General features: G+C 32.5%; 1 protein-coding gene across 3 annotated transcripts in view; it reads right to left on the minus strand.

Annotated features, from left to right (window-relative positions):
- LOC111613260 (post-GPI attachment to proteins factor 3-like) overlaps positions 1-21,319 on the minus strand; it is a 44,090-nt gene that overhangs the window by 7,346 nt on the left and 15,425 nt on the right. For 2 of the 3 annotated variants that reach the window (XM_023354608.1, XM_023354606.1), the window contains 2 exons: positions 10,875-11,011; positions 6,037-6,238 (listed from right to left, as the gene is read on the minus strand). In XM_023354608.1, coding sequence (XP_023210376.1) covers positions 6,037-6,238; positions 10,875-11,011 — 339 coding nt within the window. Of the gene's footprint in view, positions 1-6,036; positions 6,239-10,515; positions 10,569-10,874; positions 11,012-21,319 lie in introns of those variants that run through there. The other variant, XM_023354609.1, reaches the window with a different exon arrangement.

The raw sequence follows: 21,319 nt of genomic DNA on the forward strand, positions 1-21,319 counted from the left end.
AAAAAAACGAAAGAAATGCGTTAATTTTGAAGAAAAAGCTTCAAAGTTTAACTTCCTTTGTCTCGCCCTTCTGTGAAATTTAACACCGATGAGTCATTGTTTACACAGCTGGGTGACCTTGAGAACATCTGGTTTTGGCTTTCCCAGGACATTCTCAGATGTCGGGGGAGGACAAGGGTTTAAAGTAGGGTGAATACTAGCTGGCCGTATATTTTTAAATATTTTTTAAAAATTTGGAAACTTAAAAAACATTCCAAAAATTCAAAAAAAATTTTTAAAAATGGCCTTAAGGACCGTGTTTTATGTAACCTGCCCAAGATATCTCGGCGAGGAACTAAAGGGGTTTAAATTAAATTAACTCTTCACATCCAGATGTCAGTGATTTGTTTTTAGAGTGAGCTTTTGCAATTCGGAGATTCCCCTTGTACATGATACTTACCATCGACAAGTCGCTATTACATCATTCTGAGTTTCGCATTAAAAGGTATAAACTGTAATTGTTTCGAAATTAAATATTATTTTAGTGGTGTTTTGTTCATTTTTACAATAAGTAGCGAGTTTAAATTTTACTGATTTCAAGTTGCAGTAATAAGCAGCCTATTTTTTTTAATTTCTGCAAACTTTTTTATGCGGTTTTAAGTTAATTTTAACTCATTGTTTTGGTTTTATGCGATTTTAGAAAATTATGGAACGTATCTCTACTTTTTCAAGGCAAGTAAAGTCTTTTTTTATGCGAATTTTTTATATGCGCTTTTCTGTAGAACGTATCCACTGCATAAAACGAGACCTTACAGTACAGAAATTTAACTTAGTTACTTTACATCATTTAATTTTTCATGCATTTTATATTCTTTGAGTGACATTTGCATTTTTGCAACAGCTAAAACGTTTCTGGGAGCTGCATGTCCCCTATCAACATTAGGCACCCTAACTAAAACAATCAAACCAATTTCAACTGCAGAAAATTACCCTAAATTGAGAAAACTCTCAGAGCGCGAGCTCAAACTCAAATAAAAAAAAATAAACAATTCTATGATGCAGATCCCTATACTATTATTGTGAAATAATAATCAGAACAATTCTTAATTCATTGTTTTTGAAAATTTTAATAACTAAAATGTCTTAGGATTTTTAGGCTTTATCGGAGGTATTAATTTACATCTGATATGGAGAGTGCCAATGGCTCAATGGCATGAAGGTTGAGAAAAGCGAAATCCTACTTGGGTGTAATATACAGTGATACCTCAGTTTTCGTTGACTTCGGTTATCGTCAGTTTTGGATTTCGCCCAATTGTTTTCAGATGGATTCTCGACGAAAACCGAAGTATCACTGTACAGTGTACACCCATGTACAGTACCTAGCATCAATTTGCACTATTTCTTTAGCTTCTGTTTTCCTATACTAAAATCCTCCAATTACAGGGAAAAACAGAATGGTTTTAGGCTAAAACTTTTTCCAGCAAAACTTGTGGAGCGATGAGTAATAGCATCAGAACACAGGGTAGTTTTACCCTAGATTTACCCTAAATATAAGACTACCCAAAACATTACTCTGAGATGTTGGAATTACTCTAGAAAAGGGTAATTACCCTAGAAACGGCAGCACTGGTCAAGAATGAACACAATACAAACTCTGCAAGTGTTTTCAATGTATCCATTGACAAGTTACAACCTATCCTTTGTATCATGATTGCATCAGCTAACGTTCAGAATGCATTACGGCTTTTCTTAATCGCCACAACGCATAGCGGTCAAATATTACAAAAGTCACAATGTGAATTTAGCTTTGTGGTCGTTTTGAGTTAGCCACAACGCACTGTGGTCATTTTTTTCGCTCAATGAGCAATTTCGATCTTTGAGCCTAACACATACATTAATTAAAAAAATACTTCATTATTTTCCAGTTAACAGTCTGCATTGGTTTAATATAGATAATTATTTTTGATAATCTGAAACCGTGTTACCGTGTTTCCCCGAAAATAAGACCTACCGTAGGTTTTGCTGAATTGCTAAATATAAGGCCTCCCCCCGAAAGTAAGACCTAGCAAAGATTTTTTTTACTCATAACAGTCATTGACAGATGGTTGAAAGTGGCCATTGGCTTTTTGAAAGTACAGCCACTGATTGGTCAGCAGACGATCACGCCACATGGCATGATTTGCATAAAACTATGGCTTGGGAATCACAGATTTGCATAACGTAACGGCTGGTGATGGCTAATTGGTCAGCTGGGAATCATGCCACATGACATTTGCATAGTGCTACGGTTCAATAAATACTAATTGGTCATCGAGTCCGATGTTGACGCTATAAAAAGGCGACAGTTTGACACACCGGATATACGTCACTCTCGTCTAAGTTCAACTTGGGAATATTTTTGTTCAATAATAAATGTGAATTCTTCTTCATGGAAAAAATAAGACATTCCCTGAAAATAAGACCTAGCGCATCTTTCAGAGCAAAAATTAATATAAGACACTGTCTTATTTTTGGGGAAACATGGTATGACTCTTCATTGATTCTTAACTGAATTAAATAAAGATGATAGAATGCCAAGTGTTTGAATTTATTACACTACATAGTGTTTAAGAATCAAAAAGAAAAAATAGATAATTATAATTTTAAATTTATTTAATGAAAAACACCACCCTTTGTTTATTACAAAAAAGAAAATAATCAAGAATTATTTTGAAATGTTATTATTCAGATTACTATAGCTTTCTTCCTTAAATTTTACCGTCTTCAATTCTGTGTCTTATGTTAACAAACCACACAAGACTATAATCATAGTAGCATATAACCCACAAAAAATTGCTAGAACAAAAGTAAAATCTTTGTGTAATGTGCTCCACTGTATTCATTCTCTCTCCAAAGTATCCTTTGTAAAAATGGTAATTATGATATGCACAATTTAAGAAGAATCAATCTGTAACTTCACAATGTTTTTATATTTTTGAAAAACCAGAGGAAATTGCCTAAACTTCAAATGCCAAAGATGCAAATGACTACTTAACAGATATTTTTTTACTGTATTGTTTCTTTTATTTTATTTATGAAATAATAATAATAAATCAAAGTATTACTCTACAGACTAATCTTCTCAATGAAAAAAACTACAAATATTCTCCTACTATTTCAGCATGGCATTTCTGATGTCATTGAAAATGGAAAATATAAATTATACTGGAATATAGAAATAACAATCATATCTGCCAATAGGTTCAATATCACATTAACTGGAAAAATTTAAAAGGCAACCCTAATTATTATCACAATCTCATGTACTCAAAATTTACATAGAAGCTATGCAAATAATTGTTAAACACAAAAAACTAGTAATCCCACTTGATTACTAGTTCCAAGTATTGAGACTATGGAAAGGGAAAAAGGATTCATTGAAAGAATTTTTTAAAGAAGTGGATAAAAAATTTATTTGAAGAGCTGCACAGCAAATGTTTCATGACTGATGGAAGGAATATTTTTTGCAAAGAATGTATGGAAAAAGTATGTGAATATCTGCAATTTTCAATATTTAACCACATGTTATGAATATTTTAACAAAATTTAAAATGCACTATTGTACTTAACAGGAAAACAGTGATTCTTTATTCAAAATTCTAATATTTTCAAATCTAATCAACAGGCCATCCTCAGGAATCAAAAATTTTGACACAGCAATTCTGTAAACAAATAAGAAGTAGAACTCACTGTGTACAACATTACCGAATATAGTCGACCCCCCTATAACGTACATTCCTATAACGTAGCGAAAAAATTGTAGAAACTTTCGTATAACGTACCTCCTATAACATCGTTTCGCGAGAAGATTGATAGAGTCTGGACCAATAGTGGATGAGCAGCCGAACTACTTACCTCCGACCCTGCGCCACGCTACGGAGCGGCTAAATTGAGTTTGCTATCATCTGTTTGGTATTATATATAAATTAGGTACTGTACATATAATTATATATTAANAAAATGTTTCTAAAACGACTTAGGCAAATGTCATTACTCTGAGCAGCAATACAACTAGTGTGAACTTTTTTGGGATGTTTCTTTTCAATAAAATCAGTAGCTTTCTGATAATACCTCAAGATTTCCTTTATCGAGCGAGATCATTCCACGACGAAGCAAACACGCAAACTGAGACCAATGAACAGAAGTGAATAAAAAATGGCGCTGCGAACTAATGTAACGTCGTATGATGAGTTTTTGTTTGTATCGTGGAGCAAAAATATGTTCGAATTTCATGTCGTATCCTGAAAATTTTGTATGCTGGGGCGTTCGTATCCTGAGGTACCACTGTATTAACCTATCCCATGTTGAAATTCATTCAAATCCTGGCACATCCTTTACCCTCTCATGGCTGCACCAGTGCTGCCAGCTAAAACATGCACACCAACAAAAATAATATTAGAGTAGCCCAAGACATAGCCAAAGATTGCAGCGCTACAGTACTAGTGAAAATTTAAATTTGCTGACTGGAAAGCTTTGGTTAATTGACATTTCGGTTGATTGACATTTGGATAACTGATGATCTACTGTACTTTGATACACAATAAAAATTATTAAAATGAAAATAAAATGATAATACAGAGTACCATTTAAACTACAATAATTTATAATCTTTTGCACTTTAATTTTTAGACTAGTTCATCAACACCTACCCTCAAACTGAGGATGTGAAGGATAATTATGAGGTGTTTAAACAAATTAAATTATTTTAAAAACAAATTTTATGGATGTTAGCTTGTTAGGGGTTCTCTCAAATTTATTTTTCATAACTAACAGTGTTTTTAAGGTCACAAAATTCTCAGTTGATCTACTTTGTTCATGACAATTTGTTGTTATACATCAGTTACAACACTTGTTATTGTTTGACATTGTTTGACTTAATTAATGTTAATTAAGTCAAACAATGTCAAACAATAACAATGAATTAACAGAGAAAGTTTTTCATGTGTGGAAACATTCTGGTGCCAAATGGTCACACTGAAATGTACAATTCCATTAGACCAGTATTTTATACAACATTAACTAATAATTATAATTTTTTGAATTCAATAAAATTCAATAATTAATGAAATCTAAACTAAAAATGACATTACACTTTGCTTCATTTTTTAAGCTCTAATTAATGTCAAGTGGATTTTTACATTAAGCTAACGTTCATATAAAATTTAAAATATTAAATAACTTTCAATTCAACTGTGAGTTAGCAAAGACCCTTGTACTCACTGGCCACTCACATAATTCAATTGCAAGTGTTTACAAACTGTCCAACTACAAAAGAAAAAGAAAAGGTTAAAAAACAGAAAATGCAAGTTGCATTTTATGCAGTTTAAAACAATTTATATCATTGTGCCATGCTCCCTTATAATAGATTGTCATCTACAGTACAACAATGTACTGTACAGCATACAGTCAAAAATAATTTTGTTTGAATTATTTAAATTATAAACTCTGACAAAGTTATGATCATATTAATTCTGACATGGAGTAATAAGCTTTTGTTGGTCAAAAGCCAGATAAGTCAGCTGAAATTTTCTCCATGTAGAAAACCACCATCTATTCCACTCCCCAACTGCTCAGGACCACATCATGATCTAAATTCAATGTTAAAATTATCATAGAGGAAACTAAACTTAAGATAACAATGAATGTCAAATTTCTTATGCATAAAGAAATAATGTCTTCAGTGTAACTGTCTTCAGACTGTAACTGATGAAGTTCAGTAACTGTGCACTCAATCATGTTTTATGAGTGCAGTTCTTAATTGTTATTCTCAGTACATTAAATTTCTGGCATTTCTTACTTCAATTATAAGCTGGATAAATTATTTTTAAAAATGTGTAACTATGTATATATTTTAAATTGTTTTAATGTTTTAACTGATAAAACCAGAAGTTTTACTAACTATAGTCTTATTTACTTAACTCATTTTATGTTACTGATCAGTTATCATTGATATATGCAAATCCTAAAGTAATTAAAATAAGTCAATTTTGTTGTATTAAGAAAAGAAATTAAACTTACCAATACCAAAAAAAAGGCAGAGGTATTGTTCCGAGATGCCATAGGGCATGAGCATCAAGCAGAAAATTCCAAGGAGGAAAATCTCCAAGCTCCAACAACAACAATATATTAACCATTACAACTGAAATGGCACATTTCCAAACATATCTTTTGTATCTATTCTTATAACACCAGAATAACCAACCTATCGAATTTGTAACACCTGCAAGAAACATACAATTAATTATTCAATAATTGATATAGCTTCCAATTTCTTGGAATATATCCAAGTTATCCAATTCTAAACTAACAGTGCAATAAAATTAACAAACCTAATACACTTTTTAAAAGACCAACACCATTCTTTGTAGCTTTCAGAAAAATCCTTCACAGTATATCATTAATGATCACACACATGCATCTTTCATTTCAATTTTGCATTGTTCAAAAATGAAATGACATAAAAAATAAAAATTACACACACTAAAAGATTAACATAGTTTTCCTTAGATTTTGCAACACTGGATGACCAACAAACACTACCAGAAGTCTTAATGTTGAGAAGTATAAAAATGTACTTACATAGTACTGTAAATTGAAATGAAAAGTTTTATTGGAATATAGAAAGTTTTGTAAGAAATATGCAATGCACCTACAAATGGGACAATAATTGTCCTTTTTAAGAAGTTTTGGAAACTAAGTTCCATAATGAATAAGAAATGTGTTAAGACTAAGGACGTTCTCACATCAAAGAATGCATGATTTTTTTGCAGAAACTTCAGTAAAGTCCACAAAAGTAGATTTGCCACCTACCAACTGAAACAGTTATTTCGAGGTCTAGCATACAAAGGATTACACAATGCAACAGTGAAAAAACTTTTTTAGAATATGTAGGCATTCTTTATGTATTTCGACCTCCTGAATTCGAAAATGATACTCAAAACATCACATTACCCACAGTTTTGGCACTAATCATATACTTCGCCAATAATGATATCACATATAGAAGTAGTACATATATATGGTACATGAATCATGCAGAAATAGAATACAAGTTTAAAACAACAACATATTGAAATATACACACTGTGAACAGATGCATCCAGAGAATCCCAAGGACATGGAACGACGATACCAGGGAACTTGGGATGTTCGGATGATGGGCAACTACTGCTGGATGCTTCACTGTGAGCACATAACGGAAACTCCCCATAAGAGGAAAAGCAGGGAATGTGGCTAAGATCATTCATTCCGTGCTTTCTTAGTTGTCATGGTGTGGCCCCTGCTTTTTCTCTTATGGAGAAATTCCGTTATGTGCTCACAGTGAAGCATCTAGCAGTAGTCGCCCATCATCCGAACATCCCAAGTTCCCTGGTATCATCATTCCATGTCCTTGATATCCTGATGGAATCTTTCACCCTGTTCCTCACTTACAGCACCCAGATTTGGAGGAAAAAGTCAAGGTGCGAATTTAAAAAATCTAACTTCGAATTCATTGAGCATCCTAGAATTTTGAATTTCGTCAGCATGTTCTCAACTATGTCAATATACTCTGGACTACAATTATTTCCCTGGAAGTTTTGAATCACACACTTAAAGGCAGTCCAGGCTTCTCGCTCCACAGCATTCATTGAATGAAAGAAATCTTCATGTAGCATTACTTTCCAAATATCGGGACCAGTGAACATGCCCTCTTTCAACTTAGCATCTGACATGTTGGGGAACTTGTAACATAGATATTTGAAACAGGTGCCACACTTATCTAATGCCTTGACAAACTGGATCATTATGTCCAGTTTGATGTGCACAGGTGGTAAGAGTATTCCGCCTCTTTCCACTAGAGGGTCACACTTAATATTTTTGTCCCCAGGAACAAATTCCAACCTTCGGGGCCACTGTTTTTGCTCCCAATGTTTGTCATGAGCCTGACTGTTCCATTCACAGATGAAACAGTGGAACTTGGTATATCCTGATTGTTGTCCTAGAAGCATACCCAACACTTTCAAATCACCACACACCATCCAATTGTGATCCTCATAATAAATGATAGTAAGAAGCACATTAATGTTGTCATATGTTTCCTTCAGATGCACAGAATGGCCGACAGGTATTGAGGCATATATGTTATCATTATGCAGCAGAAATGCCTTCAGTCTTCTTTTAGATGAGTCAATAAACAGTCTCCAGTCAGCTGGCACATACGGAATTTTGAAATGACCCATCAAACCTTGTACATCACTGCAGTACATTAACAAGTCCTTTTGAGCAAAATATTGTGTGAATATCAAGTCCTCTTTTCTGTAAGATGTAACAGACGTAATAGCTGCTAACAAATGTCTTTCATGCAGTCTTGACCCTAGGAGCTTTGCTTTATCATTTGTCAGTCCCAGATCACAGACTAAATCATTTAGATCTGGCTGAGTGAAAAGAAGAGGGCCCTCATCTATGCCTACTTCAAACTCAGTATCTTCCGTCTCCTGCACGGTATTTGTGTCATCACTGTCGTCTGTATTTAATGTCTGCAGAGGCTGTGGTATAGTTATATCAGGGCCATGTGGAACAGGATGAATTGCTGAGCGAATGTTGTTCGGATACTCAATACTCTTCTTGTTTTTCTTGTTGAAACCTGTAACCTTACAAAAGCAAAAGTAGCCATCGTCGGTATGATTCTGTTGCTCCCGCCAGACCATAGGGATGCCAAATCGTAATGACTTCTTTCCTGTCGCCCACCGTTGTAAATCTTCTATACACACAACAGACATGACCTGTGGAGCCCATGCTTTATTGATGTCGCCTAGTTTCATTCCAAAATAGGTATGGTAGACCTTTTTCACTAAGGCAGTAATGTTTCTTCGGTCTTTTTTCACCACAAGTTCACCACAAATATAACAAAAATAGTTAGGAGAGTTTACACAGCTTCAGGTAGACATTGTACACTAACAGATACTTCCTTGCACAAACACAACACAGTGATGGACAGGCAGCGCCAGTTACAGTGTGACAGTTCGCTGTGTGCCGTTAGGAGCACAAGTGTTGAACAGTTGAAAGTAGTGCACTGCTTCTGAGCTTCATATGGTGTTTTCATGTATATTATCATTATTGAAAAATATGCGATTTGTGCAAAAACTGTGGGTGATACGATGCTTTGAATACATTTTCAAATTCAGGAGGTCAAAATACATAAAAGAATGCCTACATTTTCGAAAAAAGTTTTTCTGACCTTGCAAATTGTGTTATTAGGAAGGAGCTAAATTTGTACCCATACAAAATCCAGGTTCTGTGAAATCAGTGATAATATGATTGACAAATGCTAAACTTTTCATATTGGGCAACTGATTTTTTTGAACAAAACACTCATAGCCCCTCTCATTTGTGGTAACAAACCTCACATTAACTTGTCAGCTACATAAACAAGAAAAACTGTAGTTTTCAGGAAGTGAAAACCTATCATTTGTTGTTTTCTCTTTACATCCAAAGAGCCTGATTCTCTTTCATGCACAATATCACCTCATAGATTAATCTGACCTTTTCTATTCAATGAGACATGTTAATAATCAAATTTTTTTTAATTGCATTGGGAATACATTTGCAGAATAGTTTATACAAGATGGTGAAATGCTTCACACAGCAACTAATATCAGTATTATGGACTTCCAGCATGCATAGCCTCCTTCCGCCCTAGATTTAAACCAATCTGTATTTACTTGCTGAACAAACCAAATTACTGTATTTACCAAATTACAAACCAATTACTGTATTTACTTGCATATAAGACAACATTGAATATAGGACAAGGTGTGACTTTAAAGATCAAAATAAAGAAAATTAGATTTATGAATACAATTCTAATTTTATTTTGTTTAATCACAAGTAAAATATCAAATGAACATAAATGCACACATGTCCCGCAGAAATTACTGGCATTTTAAACTAAGGAAAAATCTTGTAAAATCGACAACATAATTTCTTCATGTAGAGCTGGCTAATCGGGAACCATTTTTTGCCAATTCTTAACAGTCAAATCAACTCTCGTTGATTACACTTATGAGTTTCTCTGAATTCTGATTTCCAAATAATCATCTGTTTTCACGTGGGAATGGATTAAAACTTATATTGGGCTCCCGTGTGATTCTGGAATTTCAATCTGGAATTCAATTCAAAAGCTTTTCCTATTGCTATTCATCTTTACTCCTGACAATACACAAGAATGATTCACACAACCCAGATAAAATGCTTGTTTTTAAACACCATAGTTTGAGCATCTGGTAAAAAATGCAAATACATGGTTCACAAAAATTATTTGCAAAAACACAAAGAATTTTTCGCTCGCACATTTAGGATGACGTAGAAATTTGAAGCTGTGATAAATGAATAAAAACCTCGTCTTATATGTGAGTAAATACGGTTTTTCCTGAAGTATGGGTCTAAACTATTATACAGACTAAAATGCAAGATGTGGAAAATTGTTGAAACTTCATGGTTAGAATAAGAAAAACTTACCTGTGGAGGGGATCACAGTCTATCTGGTCTAATCACAGTAGCACTCACCAAAACTACATTAAAAAACATCACATAGTTATTGAACTTTTGTCCAATAACTATTGTATTTGAATATTTTTGCTGAGACATTCTGTATATAGAATTTTAAAGATTGATTTTACTGAATGATGACAAAAACTAAAAATGATGTAATTAATAGATTTTCATTAAAAAAATTTGAAACATGGTTGTTATAGAAATGCACATTCCACTGATAATAAGTGTTTGTGTGGAGTTGGCCGTGTATGTTTTTGTTTGTTTGTTTGTTTGTGTGTACACATTATTTTTTAAAAATATTTCTTATTTACAAAATTACTTACCAATAAATATGTTGGCTTTCATATTATAACCATAATCAAAGTGTATGAAAGTTAAATAGTAGATATGGTAGAAAAAGTATCCTAGAAATGGCACCGAGACCACGATGGACAACCATGCATAGTTGTTTCTAAATGTTCTGAAAAAATTTAATGTTTTCAAAATATGACAATTAAAAGATACTTGATACATTATTACAAACCACATGTAAACAAAAAAGTTTTATTGTTAATTATACACAGCAATCAGAATAAATCTTATTTTCTTAAATATTCAATTTATTCTGTAAGGAATACTGAAAAACTGTCATTAACATGAGGATTTTTTGAAAAAGTAACATATGAAGTAATAATACAACCTCTTCATTATTACATATGTTAGGCTCAAAGACTGAAATTGCTCATTGAGCGAAAAAAATGGCCACAAAGTGAAATTCGCATTGTGGCTTTCACGATATTTGACCACTATGCATTAAGAACAGCTATAATGCTTTCTGAACATTAGCTGATGCAACCAGAATACAGGATCATATGAAGCACAGTGGTTTGTAACTTTAAAATATGTATTCTAGGCTCAAAACATTTTTATTTACAATTTTTAATGCCAAACAACATTAGTTCTACAAGTTTTCCTAGAAATTTAATTTTCATACTTAAAAAAATTTCAAAGAAATAAAATATATGGAGAAAAATACACATTTGTTTCTTTTGTTTTGCTAAAAAGTGCTAAAGGTCTAACTACGTATACTTGTAGGTGTTTGATATACTACCATACATGATAAAATAAAAATCAGCTGCTAAAGTTAAAAACCATCGTGCAAAGGATTTATTATGGTTAGAAGCCACCACACATTCTGGATGTTAACTAATAATGAGGTGGTGATAAGAAAATAAAACTCTTTTTCATTATGATTTATTTATCTTCAATCATCTTATATAAGCAGGTAACAAAATCATTCACCATATACTGTAAGGTCTCTTTTTATGCGGATTATTTTTATGCAATTTTGAAGTTGTGTGGTTTGTATTTCATCCAAAAATTTTTTGGACAAACATACATATAGGCTTGTTTAGGAAGCCCACGTATAGACAGTCTTCAAAAATCGTGGAACGCTCAAAGCTCACTCCATTTGTTCCACTGACATATAACGTTTATGGATGTAAAGGACAGCTAGATCTACCTTAATCGTTTTAGTTCCTAGCAATTTTTGATATAAATGTAATTAAACATAAAAAATACTTAAAACTGAAAAAATGAAAGAAATGCGTTAATTTTGAAGAAAAAGCTTCAAAGTAACTTCCTTTGTCTCGCCCTTCTGTGAAATTTAACACCGATGAGTCATTGTTTACACAGCTGGGTGACCTTGAGAACATCTGGTTTTGGCTTTCCCAGGACATTCTCAGATGTCGGGGGAGGACAAGGGTTTAAAGTAGGGTGAATACTAGCTGGCCGTATATTTTTAAATATTTTTTAAAAATTTGGAAACTTAAAAAACATTCCAAAAATTCAAAAAAAATTTTTAAAAATGGCCTTAAGGACCGTGTTTTATGTAACCTGCCCAAGATATCTCGGCGAGGAACTAAAGGGGTTTAAATTAAATTAACTCTTCACATCCAGATGTCAGTGATTTGTTTTTAGAGTGAGCTTTTGCAATTCGGAGATTCCCCTTGTACATGATACTTACCATCGACAAGTCGCTATTACATCATTCTGAGTTTCGCATTAAAAGGTATAAACTGTAATTGTTTCGAAATTAAATATTATTTTAGTGGTGTTTTGTTCATTTTTACAATAAGTAGCGAGTTTAAATTTTACTGATTTCAAGTTGCAGTAATAAGCAGCCTATTTTTTTTAATTTCTGCAAACTTTTTTATGCGGTTTTAAGTTAATTTTAACTCATTGTTTTGGTTTTATGCGATTTTAGAAAATTATGGAACGTATCTCTACTTTTTCAAGGCAAGTAAAGTCTTTTTTTATGCGAATTTTTTATATGCGCTTTTCTGTAGAACGTATCCACTGCATAAAACGAGACCTTACAGTACAGAAATTTAACTTAGTTACTTTACATCATTTAATTTTTCATGCATTTTATATTCTTTGAGTGACATTTGCATTTTTGCAACAGCTAAAACGTTTCTGGGAGCTGCATGTCCCCTATCAACATTAGGCACCCTAACTAAAACAATCAAACCAATTTCAACTGCAGAAAATTACCCTAAATTGAGAAAACTCTCAGAGCGCGAGCTCAAACTCAAATAAAAAAAAATAAACAATTCTATGATGCAGATCCCTATACTATTATTGTGAAATAATAATCAGAACAATTCTTAATTCATTGTTTTTGAAAATTTTAATAACTAAAATGTCTTAGGATTTTTAGGCTTTATCGGAGGTATTAATTTACATCTGATATGGAGAGTGCCAATGGCTCAATGGCATGAAGGTTGAGAAAAGCGAAATCCTACTTGGGTGTAATATACAGTGATACCTCAGTTTTCGTTGACTTCGGTTATCGTCAGTTTTGGATTTCGCCCAATTGTTTTCAGACGGATTCTCGACGAAAACCGAAGTATCACTGTACAGTGTACACCCATGTACAGTACCTAGCATCAATTTGCACTATTTCTTTAGCTTCTGTTTTCCTATACTAAAATCCTCCAATTACAGGGAAAAACAGAATGGTTTTAGGCTAAAACTTTTTCCAGCAAAACTTGTGGAGCGATGAGTAATAGCATCAGAACACAGGGTAGTTTTACCCTAGATTTACCCTAAATATAAGACTACCCAAAACATTACTCTGAGATGTTGGAATTACTCTAGAAAAGGGTAATTACCCTAGAAACGGCAGCACTGGTCAAGAATGAACACAATACAAACTCTGCAAGTGTTTTCAATGTATCCATTGACAAGTTACAACCTATCCTTTGTATCATGATTGCATCAGCTAACGTTCAGAATGCATTACGGCTTTTCTTAATCGCCACAACGCATAGCGGTCAAATATTACAAAAGTCACAATGTGAATTTAGCTTTGTGGTCGTTTTGAGTTAGCCACAACGCACTGTGGTCATTTTTTTCGCTCAATGAGCAATTTCGATCTTTGAGCCTAACACATACATTAATTAAAAAAATACTTCATTATTTTCCAGTTAACAGTCTGCATTGGTTTAATATAGATAATTATTTTTGATAATCTGAAACCGTGTTACCGTGTTTCCCCGAAAATAAGACCTACCGTAGGTTTTGCTGAATTGCTAAATATAAGGCCTCCCCCCGAAAGTAAGACCTAGCAAAGATTTTTTTTACTCATAACAGTCATTGACAGATGGTTGAAAGTGGCCATTGGCTTTTTGAAAGTACAGCCACTGATTGGTCAGCAGACGATCACGCCACATGGCATGATTTGCATAAAACTATGGCTTGGGAATCACAGATTTGCATAACGTAACGGCTGGTGATGGCTAATTGGTCAGCTGGGAATCATGCCACATGACATTTGCATAGTGCTACGGTTCAATAAATACTAATTGGTCATCGAGTCCGATGTTGACGCTATAAAAAGGCGACAGTTTGACACACCGGATATACGTCACTCTCGTCTAAGTTCAACTTGGGAATATTTTTGTTCAATAATAAATGTGAATTCTTCTTCATGGAAAAAATAAGACATTCCCTGAAAATAAGACCTAGCGCATCTTTCAGAGCAAAAATTAATATAAGACACTGTCTTATTTTTGGGGAAACATGGTATGACTCTTCATTGATTCTTAACTGAATTAAATAAAGATGATAGAATGCCAAGTGTTTGAATTTATTACACTACATAGTGTTTAAGAATCAAAAAGAAAAAATAGATAATTATAATTTTAAATTTATTTAATGAAAAACACCACCCTTTGTTTATTACAAAAAAGAAAATAATCAAGAATTATTTTGAAATGTTATTATTCAGATTACTATAGCTTTCTTCCTTAAATTTTACCGTCTTCAATTCTGTGTCTTATGTTAACAAACCACACAAGACTATAATCATAGTAGCATATAACCCACAAAAAATTGCTAGAACAAAAGTAAAATCTTTGTGTAATGTGCTCCACTGTATTCATTCTCTCTCCAAAGTATCCTTTGTAAAAATGGTAATTATGATATGCACAATTTAAGAAGAATCAATCTGTAACTTCACAATGTTTTTATATTTTTGAAAAACCAGAGGAAATTGCCTAAACTTCAAATGCCAAAGATGCAAATGACTACTTAACAGATATTTTTTTACTGTATTGTTTCTTTTATTTTATTTATGAAATAATAATAATAAATCAAAGTATTACTCTACAGACTAATCTTCTCAATGAAAAAAACTACAAATATTCTCCTACTATTTCAGCATGGCATTTCTGATGTCATTGAAAATGGAAAATATAAATTATACTGGAATATAGAAATAACAATCATATCTGCCAATAGGTTCAATATCACATTAACTGGAAAAATTTAAAAGGCAACCCTAATTATTATCACAATCTCATGTACTCAAAATTTACATAGAAGCTATGCAAATAATTGTTAAACACAAAAAACTAGTAATCCCACTTGATTACTAGTTCCAAGTATTGAGACTATGGAAAGGGAAAAAGGATTCATTGAAAGAATTTTTTAAAGAAGTGGATAAAAAATTTATTTGAAGAGCTGCACAGCAAATGTTTCATGACTGATGGAAGGAATATTTTTTGCAAAGAATGTATGGAAAAAGTATGTGAATATCTGCAATTTTCAATATTTAACCACATGTTATGAATATTTTAACAAAATTTAAAATGCACTATTGTACTTAACAGGAAAACAGTGATTCTTTATTCAAAATTCTAATATTTTCAAATCTAATCAACAGGCCATCCTCAGGAATCAAAAATTTTGACACAGCAATTCTGTAAACAAATAAGAAGTAGAACTCACTGTGTACAACATTACCGAATATAGTCGACCCCCCTATAACGTACATTCCTATAACGTAGCGAAAAAATTGTAGAAACTTTCGTATAACGTACCTCCTATAACGTCGTTTCGCGAGAAGATTGATAGAGTCTGGACCAATAGTGGATGAGCAGCCGAACTACTTACCTCCGACCCTGCGCCACGCTACGGAGCGGCTAAATTGAGTTTGCTATCATCTGTTTGGTATTATATATAAATTAGGTACTGTACATATAATTATATATTAATTATATATAAATTAGGTACTGTATATATAATTATATATTAACTTAATTTATTGTAACTTTATTATAATTATATATATGCTTTCTGCCGCCTGGCAACACGCTACGGAGATTTTAGGCTAGTAAGTTGAGTTTATTATCGTCTGCACAGTATGTAAATTAGGTACCGTAAGTCTAATACAGCACTAATTTTATACATTTCTTGTGAAAGAAACACTTCTTATTCAACGGCCATAAAAATTATTTATATTAATGATGTCTCCAAAGGTCAAGTTATTTTTCTGCGAAAAATTCGTTATCAGAAATCGCGGCCGCCGTTTCGTGTGCTGTTCCGCGACGAAGACAAGCTTTGAACAACGGGCGTAGTCGAACGGTACACACTCGGTAAGTAATCCTATAATTTTTTGTTTATAGCATAGTTTATACGGATTATTCCCAAAAAATTATACGTGTTTTGGAAATGTTGAGTGGAATTAGTCTAGAATCGGTTAATTTTATAGAAGAAAACCTTTCGAACAGCCTTAGTCCGTAAAGTTCCCACCTATCGGGCTGCGATTGGCTCATGTATTTAATCGTTCCTACAACGTAATTTTCGGTTAGCGTGGAACGTATCTAAGCGTTATAGGGGGGTCTACTGTATTTTTGTTCTGAGTGCTTTCATCAAAAGCGCTTGGAACAAAAATATTTTTGGTAATGCTGTACACAGTGAGTTCTACTTCTTAATAATATTACTTGGCGTGAATAGCATACTAGTCTGTAAACAAAATTTCAAGGAAGAGATAATGCTCATTTTTAACAGAAAATAAAAAGGAAAAATGCATAAATTTATAAAATTTAAAATTATTTTATGTAATAACCACATTAATTTGAAAAAATCTACTCATTGAGATGTGAGCCAGCAATCTTGCAAGGCACATTGCCATCTAAGTACAAGGTCTTCAATGGAACGTTCTTACAAAATTTAGTCACTCAGAATATTTGGGCTGAATTTGAGAAAATCATAGACCTATAAATTTCCAATGTTATCCATCTGACCTTCTTTAATCTTGAGAACGGAGTTAGATAGATGTAAGCTGAGACCAGATATGGAAATATTAGAGGCAGGAAACCCTGATTAACTATATACAAATTTCTGATGCAAAGAAGAAGTTGCATTATTTCAATTCAAAAATTTTCCTCTGAGAAGAGATAGATGACCGGCATGACTAACAGGAAAAGTATGATGTACAGGGGCAAGACACTACTAATTTGAAGTGGGGAGCATATATTTTAAATTAACACGTAAATTGCTTACTGTGATATGATATTTTGTGTAATGGGGGGCCAAAATGAGAAAATTTGATACCTAATATTTTATTTTAATGTAAATAAAAGGGTCGATATATAACAGTCAGGAGAGGGAAGATAAGAAAGGTATATGCACATTGGCAGGCAGTTGTATGGCCTTGAACGGGAGACTACTTTCCCCTGGCTATTTATTTTACAACCCTCTGTAACTAGATGTCCTTCCCTACTTAAAAGTTTTTACATCTTTGTGTAAAAAGTATTTCACACTTTGTTTCGACTGCAAATGTTGTTTTTTTCTGTAAATACATATTAAAATGCACTTATATACTTTGATTTTTTTGTAATATTATTTACTTTATATGCAATAAAAGAATAATAAAACTAGTTTTCAATATTTTAAACTATTTACTTTTAAAATAAACCACTATCAGATATAAAATAGATTTTTATTAAAAAAAACTATGACCACTGACCTTGAAGCACTTCATGAGGCCATACGACACACCAGCAGTCGTAGCTAAGGGACGCTCTGACCATCTGACTGCCAGCATTCCAAGCCAAGTGCATAGATGTCCACGAGAGGCCACCACTAGCATGCAGAAAAACTTCTTACGAAGCCAGGATAATTTAACCTTGAGTGAAACTACATTGTTCAATTGACAGTGGGCGGTCAGATGGTGCTGTACGACCGCAGGGGCAATGGATGGCAATTAACATGTTAAATAAATTTTAAATATGATTAAAAATTGCAGCCTGGCATTGTGACCATGTCAAATAAATAATTGCTCATTTAATTTTCTTGAACATTTCAAAAGCATGCTTTCTCCCTTTGCTCAAAAAAAGTTCATATTAAGACTTACTCTCACAAATAACAATAATCATAATAATAATAATATTATTACGATTATTATTATTATTTATTTTTATTATTATTATAACAAGAACCATATAATAACCTTTCCTTGTTAAATTACGTGAAATAAAATATTACACAAATGTATATGTCAAGGGGGTTTCGAGTGGTGACAAGCTGAGTCAAGTTTTCACTCGTCAGAGCATGTTTTATGGAAATGGATGGTTGGCGAGTCACCTGAATAAGTCAAGGCAGATAATAGTTGGCAGACCTGATAAAAAGCTCAGCTCAGCTCCTGATTGGTTAGCCAACAGATCTAGAACTTAGATATAAGGCGACATGAGCATTGAAATGGGAAGCTTCGCCTAAGACTGTGTAAGGAGAAACAAGTCTGGACTAAGACCTTGTAGTTAGAAGTAATCAAGATGTATTGCTGTGTATCTCTGTAAATAGTGTTAAATAAATAGACTTAATTTGTGTTCAAGGAGTTGTAATGTGTTCTTTTTGATGGACTGGAAATCAGATGACCCAATTTGAAGTTTAAAGTAGTTGTCTATAAAATATACAGTAAACTATCATCTTTAATTCTTTTCACAGCATTAATTCATTTACTTTTCCCTTCTTCACATAAAATTATGAAACATATAAAATTATATGTTTCATAATTTTATATAATTTTATATAACATATAAAATTATGAAAAACTCTCATTTTTATTCTTTTATCATATTTTGATTACAGCAAATCACTGTACAACATTTTTGCATTAAAAAAGATGCTCATTACTATTATATTTGTGTTCAAAACTTAGCTATATTTACATCAACTACAGCCAGATACTTTAACATCTGATGTCATAATTAAACCTATTTATTCAGCTATAACCCATTTCAGTAATGAGACTTACATTTACATTGCTATCAATAATGTAACTAGAAAACTTATCCTATTGATCTTATGAAAAATGCATTCTGTATTAGAAAATTTATTTTGTCTGTTAAAATGTAGCATAATACACTAACAACATTGCTTGTTGTTGTCAATCTAGTCACATGTAATATTGTTATAACAATATTACAGGTGAATATATTAATTTATACTAAACAGTTACTGCAAAAATAATGTAGTACTTTTTTCAGTATTATCAACATGATAATATAATGAATATAAAAAGAAACACACCTCACTCACAAACATGTAAAATACAATTCTTATATCAAATTATAGTAAAACCTCATTATTTCAATATTGGATAATTTGGAGTATCATGTAATTCAAAGTCAAGTCGAGTCCATGTCCAAAAAATAGAATTTTGCATATATTTTAGTTTATATATTTCAAAATACAGTAGAGCATTGACTATCCGACTCCATTGGGGACTGGGGTTGATCGGATAACTGAAAAAATGGATAACCGAAAAATATGAAAAAATACATTATTCGTATAGTATACAGTAGAACCTCGAAAACTCGGCCTAATGTGGACCGAAGGGTGGCCGAGTTTGTGAAAATGCCGGGTTATCGGGAATGGGGTTAAAAAAGGATAAATATACGTGTTTCCTCTACTGTACTGTACTTGTATGTATTGTTTGCTTGAGAATACAACAGAGAATAAACTGCCCAAATACCCTTAAACAAAGGAAAAGTACGTNAATAATGTGAGCTGTCACAAAAACATAATTTATTAAATTAATTCCTTAAAATAAATTTCTGAATTTTATGTTAATAAACTGGAAGAAAATTTAATTGAAAATTAACTACAGTAGAGCATCGATTATCCGAATCAATTGGGGGAAATCGGAAAATCTGTTTTCTAGATAACCGATTACAGCAGCCCTCAACTTTTGCACATAATTGACTCCTGAAAGTGTGTGTGAATGTTGAATGTTCAAAAGTAGAGGGATGTAAAAAAAATATGCACCAAAAACTGTGTTTAAAATATTTATTCCTTAATTTTATTATTATTTTTCAAAATTGCACATATCGTAGATCTGTTTACATCGTATGAATGTCCAATTGAAGCAAAAGATTCACCGTTTTCAGAACGTTTAATTATTTCCATCTTTGTCTCGATTGTATGAAGTTTATGAGTCTTTAATTTCTTTTTGTTCATATCAACACTGCAGTTTCTCAGGTTTCTCACTTATGATTCTCAATTTATAAGGACAAAATATTTAAACATAAACAAATAAATTGGCAAAACACACAACACGTTGACGCACACCCTAATTCAAGACTGAAACTGTTTTGAACTCTTGCTTGGAACAACACAGTAATGATTAGGATTCCGAGAAGTCCGCTATTGTAGGAAGTAATGTGTGTCCGAGAACATAGAGCAAGCTATCACGCTTTGTAGTGTATGAGTGTTCTGCATGAAAGGAAATTTTTTCATAATAAACAAAAATATTTAAAAAGTTAAATTTTTAAAAATGTGTGAAATAGCAAATTGTGCGAAAGTCGAGGGCTGCCTGTTATGTACGAAAAAATATACAGTGGTACCTTAGGATACGAAATTAATCCATTCCAAAACTGAGATTATATCATGAAAATGTCGTAAGGTGAATCATTTTTCCCCATACGATTACATGTAAAACCAAATAATTCATTCAAACACGAAAAAAACACTCAAATTAAAGCTAAGTAGTACATTAAAAAAAATTATAGTAAGGAAAATATTGAAAAATGCATTTTGTAGTTGTAAATGTATAAATAAACATAATAGAATAATAATTGATTTAAAAAAAATGTAGTTTTATTTGCACTTTACCTTTGAGGATAGACGACGGTGGAGGTGTAAACTGGTGACGGAAGAGAGGGAGAAGGGAAATAATACTAAAACTTAACTTACATAACATAATGTAACAATAACTTAGAAAAGATAAAAAAAAATTAGTGTTGTTTTATATATATATATATATATATAAAATATATATATTTTAAATTTTTATTCACTGCTTTTTGCTTTCTTTCCTTCACTTCCACCAGCACTTTCACTGGATAGAGGTCACTTGGTAAAATATCTATCCAAAGAGGTTTGGCTTTGCCTACTTTTTAAAATGTTTCTAAAATGACTTAGGCAAATGTCATTACTC

This window comes from Centruroides sculpturatus, unplaced genomic scaffold (genome assembly GCF_000671375.1).
Source record: "Centruroides sculpturatus isolate CEXI.00-Female unplaced genomic scaffold, Cexi_2.0 scaffold1800, whole genome shotgun sequence".
Lineage (NCBI taxonomy): Eukaryota > Metazoa > Arthropoda > Arachnida > Scorpiones > Buthidae > Centruroides > Centruroides sculpturatus.